Source organism: Mastacembelus armatus, chromosome 23 (genome assembly GCF_900324485.2).
Source record: "Mastacembelus armatus chromosome 23, fMasArm1.2, whole genome shotgun sequence".
Taxonomy (NCBI): domain Eukaryota; kingdom Metazoa; phylum Chordata; class Actinopteri; order Synbranchiformes; family Mastacembelidae; genus Mastacembelus; species Mastacembelus armatus.
Genome location: NC_046655.1, coordinates 5,806,593 through 5,824,370, shown reverse-complemented (window position 1 = coordinate 5,824,370; position 17,778 = coordinate 5,806,593). Strand labels below are relative to the sequence as shown.

The window sequence follows — 17,778 nt, the reverse complement described above, 5'->3', positions numbered from 1 at the left end:
TACACAACCTCAAATAGCATAACCTCTCTCTCTCTCGCTCACACACACACACACACACACACACACACACACGTAGTTCTTTCAAATGTTATGGAACTAGTGGTAAAACCAATACAACCCAATTAAGGCAGAGACGACCTATTACACAGTGCAATGTGAGAATATAAAAGCACTACAAAACAGCCTGCCAGGACAATGATGGATGTCAACAAAACAACACATCTGTGCGTCTGTGTGATTATTCATTTAGCTTCTGTCTATCACAGCTACTTGTTTTTCTTAGCCAGCATCTACTAGCTCTGAGTCCAAATGAGGTGTTTTGTAATAAAAAAAAAAAAAAACAGAGACCAAAAAAGCCAGAGATAACAAGCCAAGAATAAGAAACTCACAAAAGAGGAAAGCAAAAAGAGGACACAAGGACAGAGAGAGAGAAAAAAAAAAAAGAGCCAGTCACGTTTCACAGCAGGAGTGAAAAGGAACAAGAATAATAGTGAGAGGACCAAGGAGAGAAAGAAAAAGGAAGTCATAGAAGCTTAGCACATTCAGCATGCTCGTGTAATTACATGAGATGATCTCCACTGGCAGTACCCTCTGCCATTTGACCACTAGCCGGAAAGTCAGTTCAGCTCAGCTCTGTACCCCATGGGACAGATTCTAGTTGATATATCCCTCTGTTTTGACATCCACGGTTTAAAGATACTTTTGTATTTTTATTAAAAACCTGGTAATGCCAACATGCATTTAAACTAAAATGTCTATATGCACCTGGATTTCCTGCCATAGCATGGCTAAAACCAGGAAACTAAGAATAATTTGTCTTACTGTGGATAATCCAAACACCTGACAGAAATTTATCCGCAGCTACAGTTCTGTCTACATTAAAAAAAAAAAAACTCTACATGTATAACCACAACAATGGCTCTAAAAGGAGACATGTTTTGACTGTAATTTTTCAAGGATCTGCACCAAATCTAAGCTTGGAACCTGTGAGGGTAGAATATTATCACACCTCATTTGTTCAAGTTAGAATCTGTTGAAATATACATTATTTATGCATTTTTCAATTAAAAAAAAAAAAAAAGTGAGAAGCCCTTCAAAATAATCTGATCAATCTGTTGTGGGGTATGTGTGCGCATACACACAGACCTAATGACGAGAAAAAAAAAAAGAAAGAAAGAAGGGATCAGATGAGATGTAGGGAAAGAATAAAGACCTGCGGGGAGACAGAAAGGAAAAGAGAAGGAAACACAAATTGTAACACAGCAGAAGACCATCATGATCTCCACTGCATGTCTCTCTGTGTGTGTTAGCCTCTTCTAACATCCAGAAACACTGTAATAAATGAACCAATTCAGTGCCCTCAGAACAGGCCAATCACAACAAATACCAAGGGAAAGACATGGATCATTGTATCCACACACCATCTGGAAAGGAAACTCATGTCTCCTGTGAAGGCAAGAGACAATATACTTAAGCAGTGTGTTTGTTTTAGCATGCAGCGTGGGCCCCGGCTTTATTTATAGGCAGCAGGGAGAAAGACGTCAGAGAGCGAGAAAGAGAGAATACGCCTACACTTAGTTTGGTGTGAAAGACATCCAAGAAGCCCAAATCATTTGTTGGGTTAAATGTTGATGCACCAATACAAAAATAAACACAAAACCAATACACACTTAAAGGTTTGGAATCATGAAACTCGGTTACTTTTGTTCTGATTTCATAATGAAGCATGTTTGTTGTTTGCCTTTAGTAGTGCATGCTTTTAGTGAAGGGCCAAACTGTATGGTGAAATTAAAACTGAATTATGACTTGAAATTAGATCTACTGAGACAAGAAGAGTTAAACAGCTTGAAGCAGCTAAAGAGCCATATTGAACTGTTGAACCGACTGTCCTGTCTACAGTAAGTAAAAATAATAAGCTGGATGGGCTACAAAACACTGAATTACAAAACTGTGATTGAAGACTACACGCTTATTTGCGTTATTTATAATTATTTAAATCAAGAGTGAATGTTTAAAAAGAGTTGAAAAAATTAAAAAAAAAAAAAAAAAAAAACATTACAGAAAAGCAACTTCCTGTTCTGCTACACCTTTTGGTAAGTTGTTATCTTTAACATTTTTAATAAAATCAAGCCTAATTTTTACAGTATTAATGGATGGCATTTTTCTGCAACAGCCACTCAACTCATTTACATTCAGCAATTGAGTAAATAGATTTCCTATATTAACTATAGTCCAGAGAAGCCATTGCATAACACGTAAACAGATAATGTCTTGTTACAATGAACCTTTTGTTTCACCTCACTAATATCAAGAGCCTGAGCTAATGACAACTGTATATAAGTCTGTTTAACTGCTCTCAATTCAGAACTAAGACCATGATGAATACATACCTTTGTAGGAGTCACACACTCTCAGCAGCTCATTGTTTTTTGTGCAATGACTTCATAATGCTGGAAAAAAAAAAAAGCTAAGCACAGCAGGGCAGAGAACCCAGGACTCCATTAGATGCTAATGGAATGTCATGCTTCAGTGTTCCCTGAAGTATGATTACACTGGCAAGGAAGAAGATGGGAGACATGATAGAAGTGGATAACCAGAGAATGAGAGGGCAAAGGAGTAGCAGCAGGTGACACAAAGCACATGGGGTAATGTTAGAAGCGAAAACAACATTACTACCCTTTCCCTATCAACAGCAGAAGGCAGCATGTATGAAGGTTCACCCCTTTACAAAATGCCAAGTAGCTGCTATCCTAGGTAAAGCAAAGATGGCAGTTCTGTTCTCAACTCCTTAAACCCATCGCAGCTGTTTTACATGCATGAATGTTTGTGCATGCATGTGTGTTTGTTTGGCCTTAGAAGAATCTCAGGTCATGGTGCTGCAATTGACAGAGAAGGAGAGCATAAATCAAAAGGAAATCAAAAGCATGATTAAAGAAAAGAGAACAGAGGAACAAAAAGAGACTGAATAGCAAGGAATGGTAGGCAGAGTCTGAAAGAGCAGCTCACCAGGATGGAAAGAAGGCAAAGAGAGCTCTAGAAAAATTTCTTTAAATAAAAAAGCGAAGGAAGAACATAGGAAGAAAGGAAAGGACAAACAGGAAGGAAGGGAGGTCTTGTCTAGCTAGCATCCTCACAGTGTGACAATGAATGTAGGCTGTCTTGTTCGGCACAGGCATTATAAGAAAGGGCACAGCCTGACTCCCCCTCCCTGTCTCTGACTCTCTCTAACTGACAGTTGAAAGGGAAAGAGAAAATAAACTTTAGACTCCATTACAAGCCACAGAAATACCAATGTGCTGCAACGATACAGGACAAGCAGTAGTGGGTCGACTTCGGACAAGCATCATACAGTCCATCATATTGCTAGTGGATGCCACACCATGTGTAACAGTCATGATTCTGATCAGTATTTTTATAGAGAACTCTTAATTTAAAGTATGGAGTTACATTCTTGACCGAAAGATTGGTAGTTAGTTTTATCTGCATGTGGATAGCCTCAAACACCTGGTGAATGACTGCCACCACTTCCAGCTAATGCTGGGACCAATTTTTGTCTTGAATACATTGAAACAGGCAACTGACAACATCCATTTTTCAGCATTGCGGTAAGATTCCCATCATTCAGTACTTGCACTGGTTGGCATGGACAACCCCTCAGACATGCTGCTCATCCCTTTTACTCCATGTATGTAAGAGCTGGTTTGAGTTAGGTTAAGGTCCATACTAGTTGACAGCTCCACAAAAAGATTTTAAGAACTTGAGTGAAGATTATTTTTCAAAATGATAAACCTATAACTGACTGTAAAGTAACAAAGATAATATTCCAGAGCAAAAAACTTGATACAGGGTTTAAAAAGCAGTCAACTCTGGCATTATGTTCCCAGAACTACATCATTTACACTCTAGATCACGAGCAGATGCATGGTTAGAAACAACAAATAAATAAAGAAATGCTTTCTGGGTATTTGAGGACGCACCTTTGTGTCATTGATGCTTTATTTCACAGTGTGTCCCTATGGGGCAGCATGGCAAAGTGATTAACATTAGCTGAGCTGCTTGCTGCTACTATTACAGGGTAATGTCATGGTTGCTAACATAGTTATCGAAACAGGTGGTAATGTCATTACAGCTCGTTCTCAGCTCAGATTACATTATATTAAGATTATATTAAGTCTATTTAACTCAAGTCAAAGTACAACACTGGAATTTGGGAAATTAAAAACATTACACTATAGCAAAGTCAGGGTCAAAGTACTGTTTCAAATACATTTTGATATTAAACCTTTTAAGTTGAATTTAGCAACATGCCACTGCTTTATGTAATAAGATGACCACAACATAATATACCAGGTTGCAAGCAGCAATGCACAAAATCAACCTCCTGCAAGACTGAAACCACACAGCAGACATATCACAAGAGGCTTATAGTTACACAACAATAAGAGCCAGCATGAGGTCGAGGACAGATCTTAATTTCAGCTGCAACTGAGTTTAACAAGACCCTCTCTGATCACAAAGAAGATGCTTCCTAATACAGTCAATATTTATTAAACAGCAAAAAATGTAGGAAAGACACTGTAGATTAGAAACTGTAGGATACAAAATACCTCCAAAACACAAAGTCAAGATTTCAAGACACTGCAACTCATACCTATTACTCACCCCCTGTTGCTTTTTTGCCTTTGCCACTGCAAACTACCTCACTACCTATACACAGTGTACAGTATAACCACTGGCTCCAGGCTACATGTTCAGGGCTTGGGATCAAGCTGAAATTTCTCATCAAAATTAGCAGTAGACTGTGGGAGATGAAACAGTCAAATGCAACACTCTGAACACAGCCTGACAATAACTTTTTACTTAAAAGCATAACAGGAAACTCTTAATCTACATGTACCAAAATGGCCACCATGAAACACAAGTGTCAGAAATTGATCTAGTCCAGGCCTTGTGTGTGTGTCTGGTGAAAAAGAATACTCACGTAGGAAATGTTTCTCCAGTAAGGCAATTTCCAGGTGACCTTTGACTTCATTGAGTCGGTCGGACTCTGACCTCTGGAAGTCCTGGATGGCTGCAGCCATGGTGGGAGACCCTGAACCTGCCTGTGCACACGCACACAAACACACACACACATTTATACATATAGCACATATACCAGTGTACAAACAAAAATTCATGCACACACACAAACCCATAAACATTCAAACAACAAAAAGAAAAAGATATTGTTTAAGAATTTCAATTTCTTGGCAACAAAACTGATGTAAAAGGACACAAGCAGGAATATCCAATATATCCCATATGATCTAATACACACACAGACACACACACTAGCATGGCACCATGACTCACACCACTGCTTCCTCACCGAGGTTAAATCCAGCTGGAAGAAGATAGGAGGATAAAGGCAAAGAGGAGATTCCCCCTCTCCTGACTACACCAACATTGATGACTCACATCTGTGACTAAGGGCTTTAACCCCAACACACAAAACTAGCAACACAACATGTGTGTAGGTGGAAGGAGTAAAGGGCAATGATAAAGAAATGACGACTGGGTGAAAGAGGAAAAGAATGAGGAAGAAAGGTGTGAGGAATTAGGAGTGAGTGGATGATGCAGGAAAAGGAGAGGAAAAGAGCTAGAGGACAGAAGAGACGGCTGTGCTAGCAGGACGAAGAGCACTGCACTGCTCAACTACAGTGATGGGTCCTTTAAGAGACTCCTGCCACACACACGCTGCAGCAGCTTCTCCCTGATAGCAACCAGCATGGTTTGTGTGTGCCTGCGCAGATAACACTGCAATATCTGAAGACGTTGCAAAAGATAGAGTGCGAACGAGAGAGAGAAAGAAAGACAGAGGGAAGATGGAGACCACACAAAACTCACAGTGACCTGAAAAGATGTGCTTTGGGAGAGAGCCAAAGCCTAACAAGACAGGTGGGTGGGGAGACACAGACACACAGAGATGGAGACTGTCACTGAATAAAGAAGCACTTCAAAGAAAACAAATTAGAAATGTGTTATGGAGAAGAAAAAGGACGTTGACTGAAAGGAGGGAATAGAAAGGGAAGGGGGGTTTATGGGAATTAAATGGACACAGGAGGATAAAACAAAGAAGGAAAGGGAACAAGTAGTGGGATGTGGCGACGAAAGGGCGGTGGGAGTGACGCAAAGGTGTTTTGATAGATTACGAGCCATTAGCTAAAATGCTCTACAAGGATTTGAATTTTGTCCACTTTGCATTTTCAAAATATCATCTAATGGTTTGGTCTGAGGATCATGCATAACATAGGCACACCTTCTTGTGTTTAATGCAGTAGGCAGCTCCCAGTCAGAACCTCCTTGCTGTCAAAAGTAGGTCAGGCCCTGACGTCACCATGGACGATTACTGGCTGATTAATTACTGTGTTCCCCCTCTCCCATTTTCATGACGGTGCCTCTCTGTACACAGCCTTAAAAGTCCACTGATCAGTGACTGATCAGACATGACTTAAATGTATGCAAACAAATGAAAATACTCATTTAATTATTATATCATTCTTTTGATATTAACAGATTTCTATTTATTCCACAGTTAAGATTTATCTTCTGTGTTAGGACGAGGTGAACACATTACCGGACATGTCTTCTGCACAGTATTAAGAATCTACGTTGCAAATAAGTCACAATCGACAACTGGCTTTCTTCCTGTTATTTCTACTAGGTGAACTGCAAGCAATTCACTTCCACAAGAGAAAAAACAAAAACAAATCTAGATTAAATCAAATGTGTGACAGACAGCTTCTTTTTTTGGTTTAAATTAAATTCCGCCCTGATGAAAGCCAACAGAACTGTAAATGATAAAGTAGTGAGACAGTATTATGAGATCTTTCACACATTATCAGTATATATGCATTCACTGGCTTTCTACGTTGATAACATTTGTTTTACCATTTGAAAACAGTATCAAAAAGTATCTGAACAGTATCACTGAAAAAGGAAACCATTCTAATCCATTCTTTTCTGCATCTCTTTAAGGAGCTGGATTGATCCACACTGTGTTCAGCCTCTACAAGGACAATACTATGAATGACTTGCTTGTCTCAAGGAACTGAAAGTCAAATGTCAGATTTATCATGGGGATGTAATATGCTTTTTATATACACTGTATAACGTGCTTTTAAAGCTTGGAACTTTCTCATGAGGTTCAGTATGAACACTAGGAGGTAAAAAGAGGAGGTGTGAGTCCAAGACTTAAAAACAAATATTACAGGAGAGTCTATTAATGTTTGATATATTATTACTCTAGCAGGCTGTCGGTGCTGCTTGAGTAGTCCAGTAATTAACATCTTGCTTGTCAGATAAAATAGTCTCTGAAAATGATCACTGACAGGGGTGCAGGTCTAACAGTGCTTTTTAATGTGGGCTTTGTGTGGCTGAAACCAAATGCATAAAAACAGACTAAAGGTAACTGCTCTCCAAACAGAATTGGAGAGCAGGAGCATCATGATACAAAATTACATTGTTTCACAGAGAAAAGGAAAACTTAAAACAGCAAACAGATCCTCTCCTTAAGGTAGAAAATCCAGTGTAAGAGAGCATGTGGTTATACTCAACTGCCTGTTCAACTTTCACTTTCTTTCTGCCACTGAAACCATTTACCTTCCTCACTACCCAACCATTCCCACTTTCGCACTCAAAAAATGTGACCGCAAGGCAAATCACTTTAAATGAATATGAACCAGCCTAAAAAAGTCAACAAGAAATGGCAGCTTACAGGATCGGGAGAGGCATCTCACATCACAAAACAAAAATCTCAAGCACCACAGTAACAAGGAGAGCAGACTTTTTAGAAAAGATAACAACAACAACAACAACCCTCGAATAGGTGCAATCTACAGCTCCTTATTACATTAGCTGGCTAGTTTAAATCCAAACTGTATATATTCTGTTAGACTACAGCTGACATTTCTGTGCAGAGATTACAGGCAAACAGTTTTTGATTTTGTCTGCAATAACATTTGATCTTTGGCCTTTACTATGAAGCTGAAAGAGATGAGGGACTTGATTTTAAATACTGAGGATATGATTACAGGGTCAAGCATTCATGACCCAGTAGTGAGAGTACTGAGTTGAAGAGCTGTTCAGCACTGAACATCTTAAACATACTTAGATGTATTTTAGATAAAGGATAAAATGACAAAGTATGACAGATGTGGTGAGGAAGTCACCTGATCTGGCAGGAAAAGTGAGGAAAGCCAGTGAGGTCAGCTGCAATTGTCTGTGCACACACTCTGAACACCATCTGCCAGATGATATTCTACCTATTTAGCATGGATGACACAAGCCAGTATGTCAAAAAGTCTCAGTACATGTATTCTGCAGCCCAAGGGCATTCTTTCTCCTCTTTCGTTTTTTGTTAAAACCAGATGAGGTAATAAGGGTGTATACTGGACCCAGGTCATGTGATTTGATCCTAGCAGGTGGAGGGACTGATATGACAGTATGGTTGGACTTATGAAGAAATCTACAGTATGCACAAAAGATGAGATTTCCACCAAGCAGTGGCAGGTGTGCTAGTGCAATGTGTAAAAGAAAGCGAGTATGCCTCATGTATGTTTGCGCGCGTGTGTCTCTGCTTGGTCTATTTTGAGGCTTCAGAGTGTGACTCATCAGTGCCGTGATGTGGGCGATGCCTTCCCAGTGGACTGGAACTCATGCAGATATTCAAACACCAGCTCACAGACACACTTGTGGACAGAGGAAAACGGAAGTGCACACAGACAAATACAGCAACACTGCACATGCCCATAGTCACCTAGATCATTAAAACAAGCCACAGTTTGAATCTTATTTATTATGTATAGATAGCAAAATCTGTTATGGCATTATGATGCAGTTCTCTCCAAGTACCAAACTGGCCTTGCACAGCTTTCAGTGGGATGCAGATATACTCAAAGGTTAGATCAACTGTCTTTTTAAGGAGAAACCAAAACACAAAAAGCAGAAAATATATATATATATATATATATATATAAATAAAGGGAGACAAGGGTCACTTCATTTTGGTAGTGACACAATCAAAGTGACTAATCCAGTGTACTTCCTATCAATGCATGTGCACTGTCATGATGACAATCCTGGTGTGTTTAGCCATCCATAAGGACAAGAGGCAGTTGCAGATTTTACAAAATATGAAAGGTATCTAATGAGGGGAGGGGGCATATTAAATATATCAGAAAACATGATCCGTACTTTTTGTCACAGCTGGGGAGTTCGTCCTTTTCCCTGTTTTCCTGTCCACTGTGTCCACCTCTTCCCCTCTAGACATCTTATGAGTCCAATCTTTCAAGACCAAGTTCCTGTCCTCTCGCCTCCTTTATCACTTTCCCTGCTTTAATCTGCTCTCTCCCTGCATTTTTCATTTCCTTCCTGCTAGCCTGTATCGGTTCATCTCAGCACTGCTTGCACTATTTCTGCTCTTGTCTGGTACCGATTGCAATCGCTATTCTGCTTCCCCTTTTGGAAAATCTTTGTCACTGTCCTCCATTTTCCTTTATCATGACAATTCCTCCATCCATCATCCTTCCATTCTCCTCAGCTCAGTAGCACAAAGTATAAGCTGAGAAAATTAGGCCTACAATGGCTAGAGTGCATTCTCCCTCCATTTTTTTAAGAAATGATGCTGGAGTCAGACTGAGGACAGAGCATCTTCTATAGAATAATTCACAAATACATAAAAAAAATAAAGGGGGGGGGTGAACATGTGTAACAAACACAAAAAGAAATAATGTAACTGTACAGATGATAAATGATGATACAAAGTGATATGAAGAGGTGATAAAATATAAATTAAGAATTAGGAAATAAAAGAGGCAATAATGAAAGAAAAAGAAAAGAAGGAAGAGGGAATTAAAATTTATTTTCTGTTCCTGAAATGTGCTATGTTGCATGTGTGCATAAGTTAAAAATCCAGGCCAAGTGCACACTCAGAAATGTATGGTGAGCACTCACAGGGTCTCTCAGGAGGTCCTCTGTGTCTCGTAGAGCTGCTCTGGGTTTCAGCTGCATGTCGTCGCTACATTCGTTGTCAGAGGCGGGTGGCGACTCAGCCAGATCTGGGAAGTCGTCTCTTGTCCTGGGGCCTCGGAAGCGGATCTTGTCCAGGCGCTTTAGCATGGTCAACACCGCACACCTGGGCTTTACCTTAACATGGTGGACGGCAACCCTGAGGGACACAGAAGGTAGAGACTGTTGGTACATGTTCACAACATCTGACATTATTACTGAATGGAGAGTGGCAACCTTGCATGTTTGTCAAGTGGTGTCAACAGGCCAGTGATTAGATTTTAGGTGATGGGTTAGGTGACTACTTAACTAATCATTGCAGAAACAAATCAGCATTTTCTGAAAAAACAATTGAAAATCATGTTTATAAAAACAGAATTAAGAACAGTCCATAAAAAGATAATCAGTTAATCAGTTATATAATACCAAAAGGGGTTGAAGACAAAAAGATTGCAGTTGTCTTGGATTGATTGTTGCTCAATTAGCACTTAGTCTTTCTGACTTTAAAGGCTACAATTGATTTCTCTCAAAACTTGCACTTTGAGCACTGAATACATCCATCACCCCAATCTAAGGTTGCCTGACACAAACATGCAAATGTTTCCAAAGGTGAAACATGACATAATACATGGCAATCGATAACATTTAATGCTATTGACACTGTAATTGTGATTTGCCCTCCCCTTCAGCCTACATAGGAACCAGTAGACCAAACAACTAGTAACCCTGTTAGAACCACGACAAACACATCCTTTCACTACTCTGGCAAACAGTTGACAGCAACAGATCCGCTGACCTCATTTACTGATTTAATTTCCATGGTGGTAGTGCTGGCAGCAGTTTGTAGACGCTTTGAGAGGTTTAATACTTGTGTTTTGGTATCAAGGGCCAGGATGCAATGATGACAGAACAGGAGGGCTGTTTGAGTCACCATGGTCAGAGTCACGGGAGTCAAGCTTCTGCAGTGTTTTCTCTGCACTCAGCAGCAACAGCTTGACACTGCAGTGACATTAATCCCACTGACAGAAAGAAAATACTGACAGGATTAATAACCCTATCGATGCTGACCAAATATAAGATAATAAAAGTCAACTATAGTACAATGTGCTATAGATCACAGTAAAAACCAAAATGAAATCCAGTTTGAAACCACAAAAGGTGCTCAACTGTTGCTGGCAAACCCAACCTATTAAACTCAGACTGCATAAGCAACAGTGAGGTTCCCTTGTAGGACTACTCTGCGAGGAGGTGAATCCTGATTTGATCATATGTTGCATGTCCTCAACTTGTCACAACAGACAGGTAGCCTTTCCAGCAGCTCAGCACAGAGCCAACATATGGTAGTCATGATAGAATTGTTTTTTTGACTGCTGCGATTTGTCGTCTGGGAAGGGATTAAGTGTAGTTCTTGTAATCCTGAGTGAAGACTGGGTGACTGGCTGTCACACTGTAAACATGGTAATCTGACCTGATAAGCAGTCAGACTGAGGTGTCTAAGCTGCATGACTGAATAAATGGGGGGAAAAAAAAGAAAAGAAAAAAAAGGATTGACTCAATCACTTTCCTTTGATGTAAATATTAAAAGGGGTACAGTCACTGCTATATCTTCACTCGGAAATCAATCCAGCCATCACGAAGCACATTCCAGTGCCTTTATACTAAATGTTTACTTCCTGTCAGTGATTATGATTTACACAGTTGTTGACTTCTATAATTACATAACTAGGGGCTTTTCATTCCAGTAGGAAAACAAAGCAAACATCAATAACATTTTTTAGGGATGTTTTAATCAGGCTATAAATTACACTTTTGGAAAGACCTTGATAAAGTCCTGACCTTAGCCCATGCAACCAGTTTGGCAGAACTCTACCAAACCCAACTGATCATTGGTGAAAATTCGACTAAAAGTCTGCCAGAATGTGGCTGATTGAGAAGAAACACACAACTAAACACTGTATTTTGACCTATTATCTGATAACTTGTATGATTAGACAATGAATTTACAAGCTGAATAAGCAAGGGAAAATGGAGAAATATTTCACTTCAGTAGCAGTGGCAGTAATCACTGTGCACCCTTATCATTAAGAACTGGACATAATCTGCAGATACAAATGCCGAAATTCATTTATCTACAAATCTTTCTTCACATCTTCTGTAGAAAGGACAAATAAAGAAGGAAATGAAATATATGAGGGAAACAAGATTCTAGATAAGGAAAATGAGATGTAGGCACAGACACACACAGACAGGCATAGAAGGTTACTGTGCATAAAAGATTTTGGAATATAGTTTATTTTTGCGAATAGACAACCCACCAACATGGTCACAGTTAAGTGGACATTATAAAAGTGAGTGGCTGAGTAAAGACATTATGAGTGACAGGTTAATAAACTCCACTTGTCAAGAAAACTGCCAAAATGAAATCTAATCTCACAATTATAACCACAATCCATTTACAGCCTGAGCCATGCAAAAGGCACTGGTCAGCTCAAACTGCTTACCATTAGCTTGTTCTATCCAATCTATCCATAACAACAGACACTGAAAGCTTTCACATGCACATTTAAAATTCAAAGGCAACCCTTGAAATGTATATTTTCATGGTCCAGATCATATAATCACAATCCCAATCCCTATGAAAGTGTGAAAAAAATATATCATTTGTATAAATAAGCTGCAGTTTAATAACATCACATACTATACTTATACTACTCTTTACCTCTTCTCACTGCAGTGTTCTTCAGGCTCCCGCTCCTATTTATTTCCTTTTTAAGGACTTTTTTCTCTGGTCTACAGGCACTTTCAAAAGCAAACCTATCATAAATAAGAGGATGAAAAGAGAGAACAGGAGGAGGTGGAAGGGGCTTTAGCTCAAGGTCTGATCACTGTGAATTTTACTGTAGGGATACACAGTATATACAGCCCTCATGAGTCATTTGCTTGGCGATGTACAAACACAAAAGACACCTCGATCCACCTTTAGCTAACCATAAGTCAGTGCTAACACACCAGCTATAAGAGAGGCTGCTGCAGTCATAAAATATAACAACAGAGAGCCAGAGATATGCACACACAGATGTGCATATAAAACAAAATGACAATGTAGTAACACACAGGTGGATAGTGTTTATTACTGCATACATTAGTGAAAGGTGAGTGACTTTACAAGCCCAGCCTGTGCAACCCTGTACACAGCTAATATACACTATCATTGTGAGTGAATTACAGTGAATTATTGTGGTTGTACACATCTTTCTATGATTGTGTGGACACGTATTACTCTGATACCATTCTTGCGAGGACATTTGTGGCCGGTCCTCACAATGCCATCTGGTTTTAGGGTTAGGGTTAGTGTGTGTGAGTGTGTGAGTGAGGGGTGGAGGCAATGCTCGTCTGTCTGAGTAACCTCCTGCTAATGACCCAAAGTAGCTTGAGGTTACTCTTGGCCAGATGGATCATGCTCACTGCAATAGCCAATCACAGTCTCCCATGGATATCAGGCTGTTTGAGGAAGTCTAAATGGCCTTTGCCCTACTTCAGTCTTTCTCAAATTTTATAACAAAAGATTCAAGTAAAATGCCAAACATTAGTTGGTTCCAGCTTCTAAGGCTTTCCTGTTTTTCTGGCACATTCAATATCTATTGGCCAGAAAAAATTAACAATTTGAAGACATCATCTTTGTTCTTTGTCACTGATCAATTTTTTGCCAGATCAACTGAAACAATAAAATAATGGGCATTTTCTACTACTCATACCAAGAAATTAATTTAATGTTAAATGTTTTTGACATTAGGAGTTTTGCTCATGATGTAAAAATATTAATGAATTAAAATTAGAATTTTGATAGATTCAAAACCAATTTTTGATATCATTTATGGCCTACAAAAGACACAATGTACTTTTATCCATTAATTAGACTACTTCCACCTTAGCTTGTATTGTTGGCAGTAGGGTCTGCCATGAGTTCAAAGTGTCTTCACAATCAGAAAACAATACATGATTTTATCTTAATGATAAGTAACAGCTAATGCAAATGACGCACAGGCCCTTTTGCACTGCAAGCATTATTGACTACTATTTTTTGAAACAACAGTTTGTTTGGCTATAATGCTAATAGATACACCAGCTGCTCTCCAGTGATATTTTTGACAAAGCAGCTGCTAAAAAAAGTGTAGTATTAATCTGCACTTGCAGTTGCCATAGTAACCATGGGTGATGCCAAATCAAGGAGGACTGAAATCTTAAGGTTTATAACTTTGAAGAAACATGCATTTAAGATGCCCACGGTCAGTCACAAAAAAAAAAAAAGTACAAAATATAAAGTAACTTCTTTTATGAATTAATAACCATTTAATGCGTGTGAAAATAACTGATGCTGGCTGAGCAGCCATATTATGCTACACTGATCACAAACCAAGATTATAAGGATAACACTCAACATAAATCCTTGTTAGTGACCATAACAGTATTTGTACGAGACCTACTTTATATACACTATTAGTGGCAGAGCATAGCTACTTTCATCTCAGTAGTTTGGCTTAAAATGTACACTGAATGGTTGGTTAAGAAATGTTCTCAGCTTTACACCAGCGCACTCATCTTACTTTAAAAACAATTCAGGTGTGTGGCCAGGTTTTCATTAGGGGATACTGGTATGGTACAGCCACATGATATGGGAGTGGCTCTTTCTACAGTTACATTATATATCTCAGTTGTCTGCAACCATGCGTGAAAAAGAAGTAGGGCAGTGGAAATACTCAAACCAGTAAATACTGTTGAGTACAATAAAGCCTAGAGCGCCTGTACAAATAGATCACTTGTATTTCCCGGGCTGGGAGGCAGTCAGGTTTTGTTTCAGAATAACAGACAAAAAAAAACAAACAAACAAACAAAAAAATGCTCGTAGCTTGTTGGGTAGACATGTCACAGTGGAGTGTTTCACTTTGGAAGCTGATGCAAATCTCATTTCCTTTAACAGGTGCTCTAACCAGAGCATACTGCAAAAAAAATCATGCATGGCTATGCTGTTGTTTTCAACCCCCTTGCTGCTAAATTTCTTCAGAATCTAAGCTGGCTGCAGCAAGACACTCGCCTGTGGAGCTATGCTCAACAAGTTTCATAAGACATTGCAGACTGATTAAGAGATTAGCATGACCTTTTAATATCTCAAATGCCAGCACTGACCAGAATGTTCCATTATGGAGCTGCGACTATTCTTTAGTTTACTTACCTGTTTAAAAAAATAGAGTAGCAGGTAATAGATGGACAAAGCTAAATAAATAAACATCAGGCTACTATCATGCAGAATAATAACTGAAACTAAGTACGCTGCTAGGTACCACTGTGAGAGAGTGCAGCTGTGGAGTGCCCACACTGTTGCTAAGTTAGAACACAATCTCAAGCTTGATATGCACTGCCCTTGTAAATGTTTTCATCAGGCCTCTTCTTTTTATTCAATGTCAACCCTGCGGAAAGAGCAGGAAGAAGGGAGGAGAGTGCAGATATGATTAACTTTAATTAGCCCTGTTAGACATATTCTGCTTGGTTTGTGGTTAGAGGCTCAACAAAGCTCTCAAGAGTAAAGAAACTAGTAGCGTCTCAGGCAGTCAACAAATTTGGAGAAATGGTAGGAGCAGGAAGGAGGCAAGAGCTTTCATCCTGTCCGCTAATGCTCTGGGCAGCGTGCAGCTGGCTGAACAAAAATAAGTCAGTTCTGGCATGCATTTTTCAAAGCCTAAGTTTTGTTTATTTTTTTTGTCTGCACTGGTTCTGAATGCTCCATCTTGTCTTGTGTTTGTGACATTATGAATTTTGCTCATGATTTGATTACCTCTGATTACAAATAAGAACAAAGTAGACAATTTCAATGAAGGGCAAAAATTAAAATTAAAAAAAAAAAAAAATCACAACTTCTGAATTTTTTTGTATTCTGCGAACAATGACCCAAATTAAGGCCTGTCCTTATGGTTCATTCTAAGCTAGACTGAGCTGATGAATTTAGAGACACCTGGATGAATACTGCTTCATGAGCACTAACATCAGTAAAACATGCAAACCTACGCTTTGTGGCTTCCTGCATTAGGGCACAGTCACACCAGAAGTAAACTGGTGAAATTTACTCAAATAAATATTAGGCACAAGCTATGAAAGCATGAAAATACTTTTGTGTTGGTCTAACACTGTCCTTGCTCTCACTGCAGGCCCTGCAGCATCCCTCCTACTCTGCTGCTATTATTTCACCATGCAGTTACATAAACAAGAATACAAACAATCGATTTCTCCTTAACAACTAATCAATCTGCTGTCTCTCTCAGATCAGATACGCGATGGCAGCTCAGGTCAAAGTGTAAAAAAGAATCTGAACTCTGTGTGAGGCGAACAAAGCAGACCAGTTCAGGACAGGAAACTAAAGCCTGTTGCCCACTTGCACGCTGAATGGGTAATTCACTTTGCGTTGACAACACCCTTAAGAACAGCACTCTAAAGATCTTAGCACTTCCTACAGTCATTGAACACACCACCCCAGCACCTCTTCAATCAGTTATTATTCATGCACGTTCAGGGACGTTGTGCAAATTGGACTAAACGGAACAGAAAAGTGTAACGTTAATGTTCATCAATGGTCAAGTTTTCAAGTCTGCAAATCCATTTTCTAGTTTAAGGTGTACGAACATGACTAAACCAGTGATCCGGGGGCTGTCTAAATATTCAGTAGTTAAAGAAATGAACACAGATGCGTTATTGAGGTTACGTTATTATTCATTTGTTTTTGGTGGTGTAGGGGATGAATCGCAGAGAAAAACCGAAATGCCCCTTTAAAAGCAGCAATGGGCGCTGTTGAACGCAGACCTGTGCCGACCGTTAGACTGATGTTCACGGCTCCATCCAGCGCTCGTACATGTCGACTTTAGCTAGGCCAGGCTGTAATGCTGAATACAAACGTGCCCGTTACGCTTCATCTGTGGAGGCAGCTGCTGAATTAAAGGCTGGAGTCTGAATTTAGGCCTCGAATCAACGATTTCAGTAAACCCTGACATGGTCGGACATATTTGTTATCTTTAAATACGAAACAACACCGCATTCTCCTGGAGCCCGGGGAGCGAGTGATATAAAATCACCCTTCGTTTAATATTAACTCGAATAATGTCACAGGGAGGAGAAATAAATGTTCTTACCCAGCACGTAAATCGTAGCAAAGTTTCATGAACACTGAGGTTTGCCTTTAGTCTGCTTTATCCTTCAGTACACCTGCTGCTCAGGACGGTCCAAATTAGCGCCAGTCTCACGGCGAAAAACGGTTCACTTTGGTCCATCCATCTCAACGGTGTCCGCTAATGTTTCTGTTCCCCACCGGCTACGTGTCCTCGGTGGCTGAGTGTGGAGCAGGTAACGCAGGCAGACACTTGGGGGTGAAACCAAAAGAAAGAAAATACCAGTTGCGTCCCTCTCCTCCCTGGAGAGAGATAACTACTTGCTGATACTCGGGCTCGTCCTCGTCTCTTGTTGGTTTCGCAGAAGCGGCCAGGGAGCAGGGCCGAGGAAATTTCGTCAGTGGTCGGGGCCGCTTTCTTAAAGGGGCCGTCAGCGGGGAGGGACGTTTCTGAGACGGGACGTGAGCGGAAATACAGACGCCTCCTCTTACCACCGCCCCGTCGCTATCATGTAGTGCTAAATTATAAAACAGGTGGGTAAGCTCGGTCTCAGTGTAATGTAATTAAGCATTACTGTAAA

General features: G+C 39.8%; 1 protein-coding gene across 2 annotated transcripts in view; it reads right to left on the bottom strand.

The window, feature by feature from the left end:
• The window catches only part of gramd4a (GRAM domain containing 4a), a 36,226-nt gene extending 18,616 nt beyond the window's left edge, over positions 1 to 17,610 (bottom strand). The window contains exons 1-3 of one of the 2 annotated variants that reach the window (XM_026326620.2): positions 17,223 to 17,610; positions 9,994 to 10,207; positions 4,982 to 5,102 (exon numbers count right to left, since the gene is read on the bottom strand). In XM_026326620.2, coding sequence (XP_026182405.1) covers positions 4,982 to 5,102; positions 9,994 to 10,207; positions 17,223 to 17,251 — 364 coding nt within the window. In that variant the 5' untranslated portion in view covers positions 17,252 to 17,610. Of the gene's footprint in view, positions 1 to 4,981; positions 5,103 to 9,993; positions 10,208 to 17,222 lie in introns of those variants that run through there. The other variant, XM_026326622.1, reaches the window with a different exon arrangement.
• Positions 17,611 to 17,778: the final 168 nt, after the last annotated feature.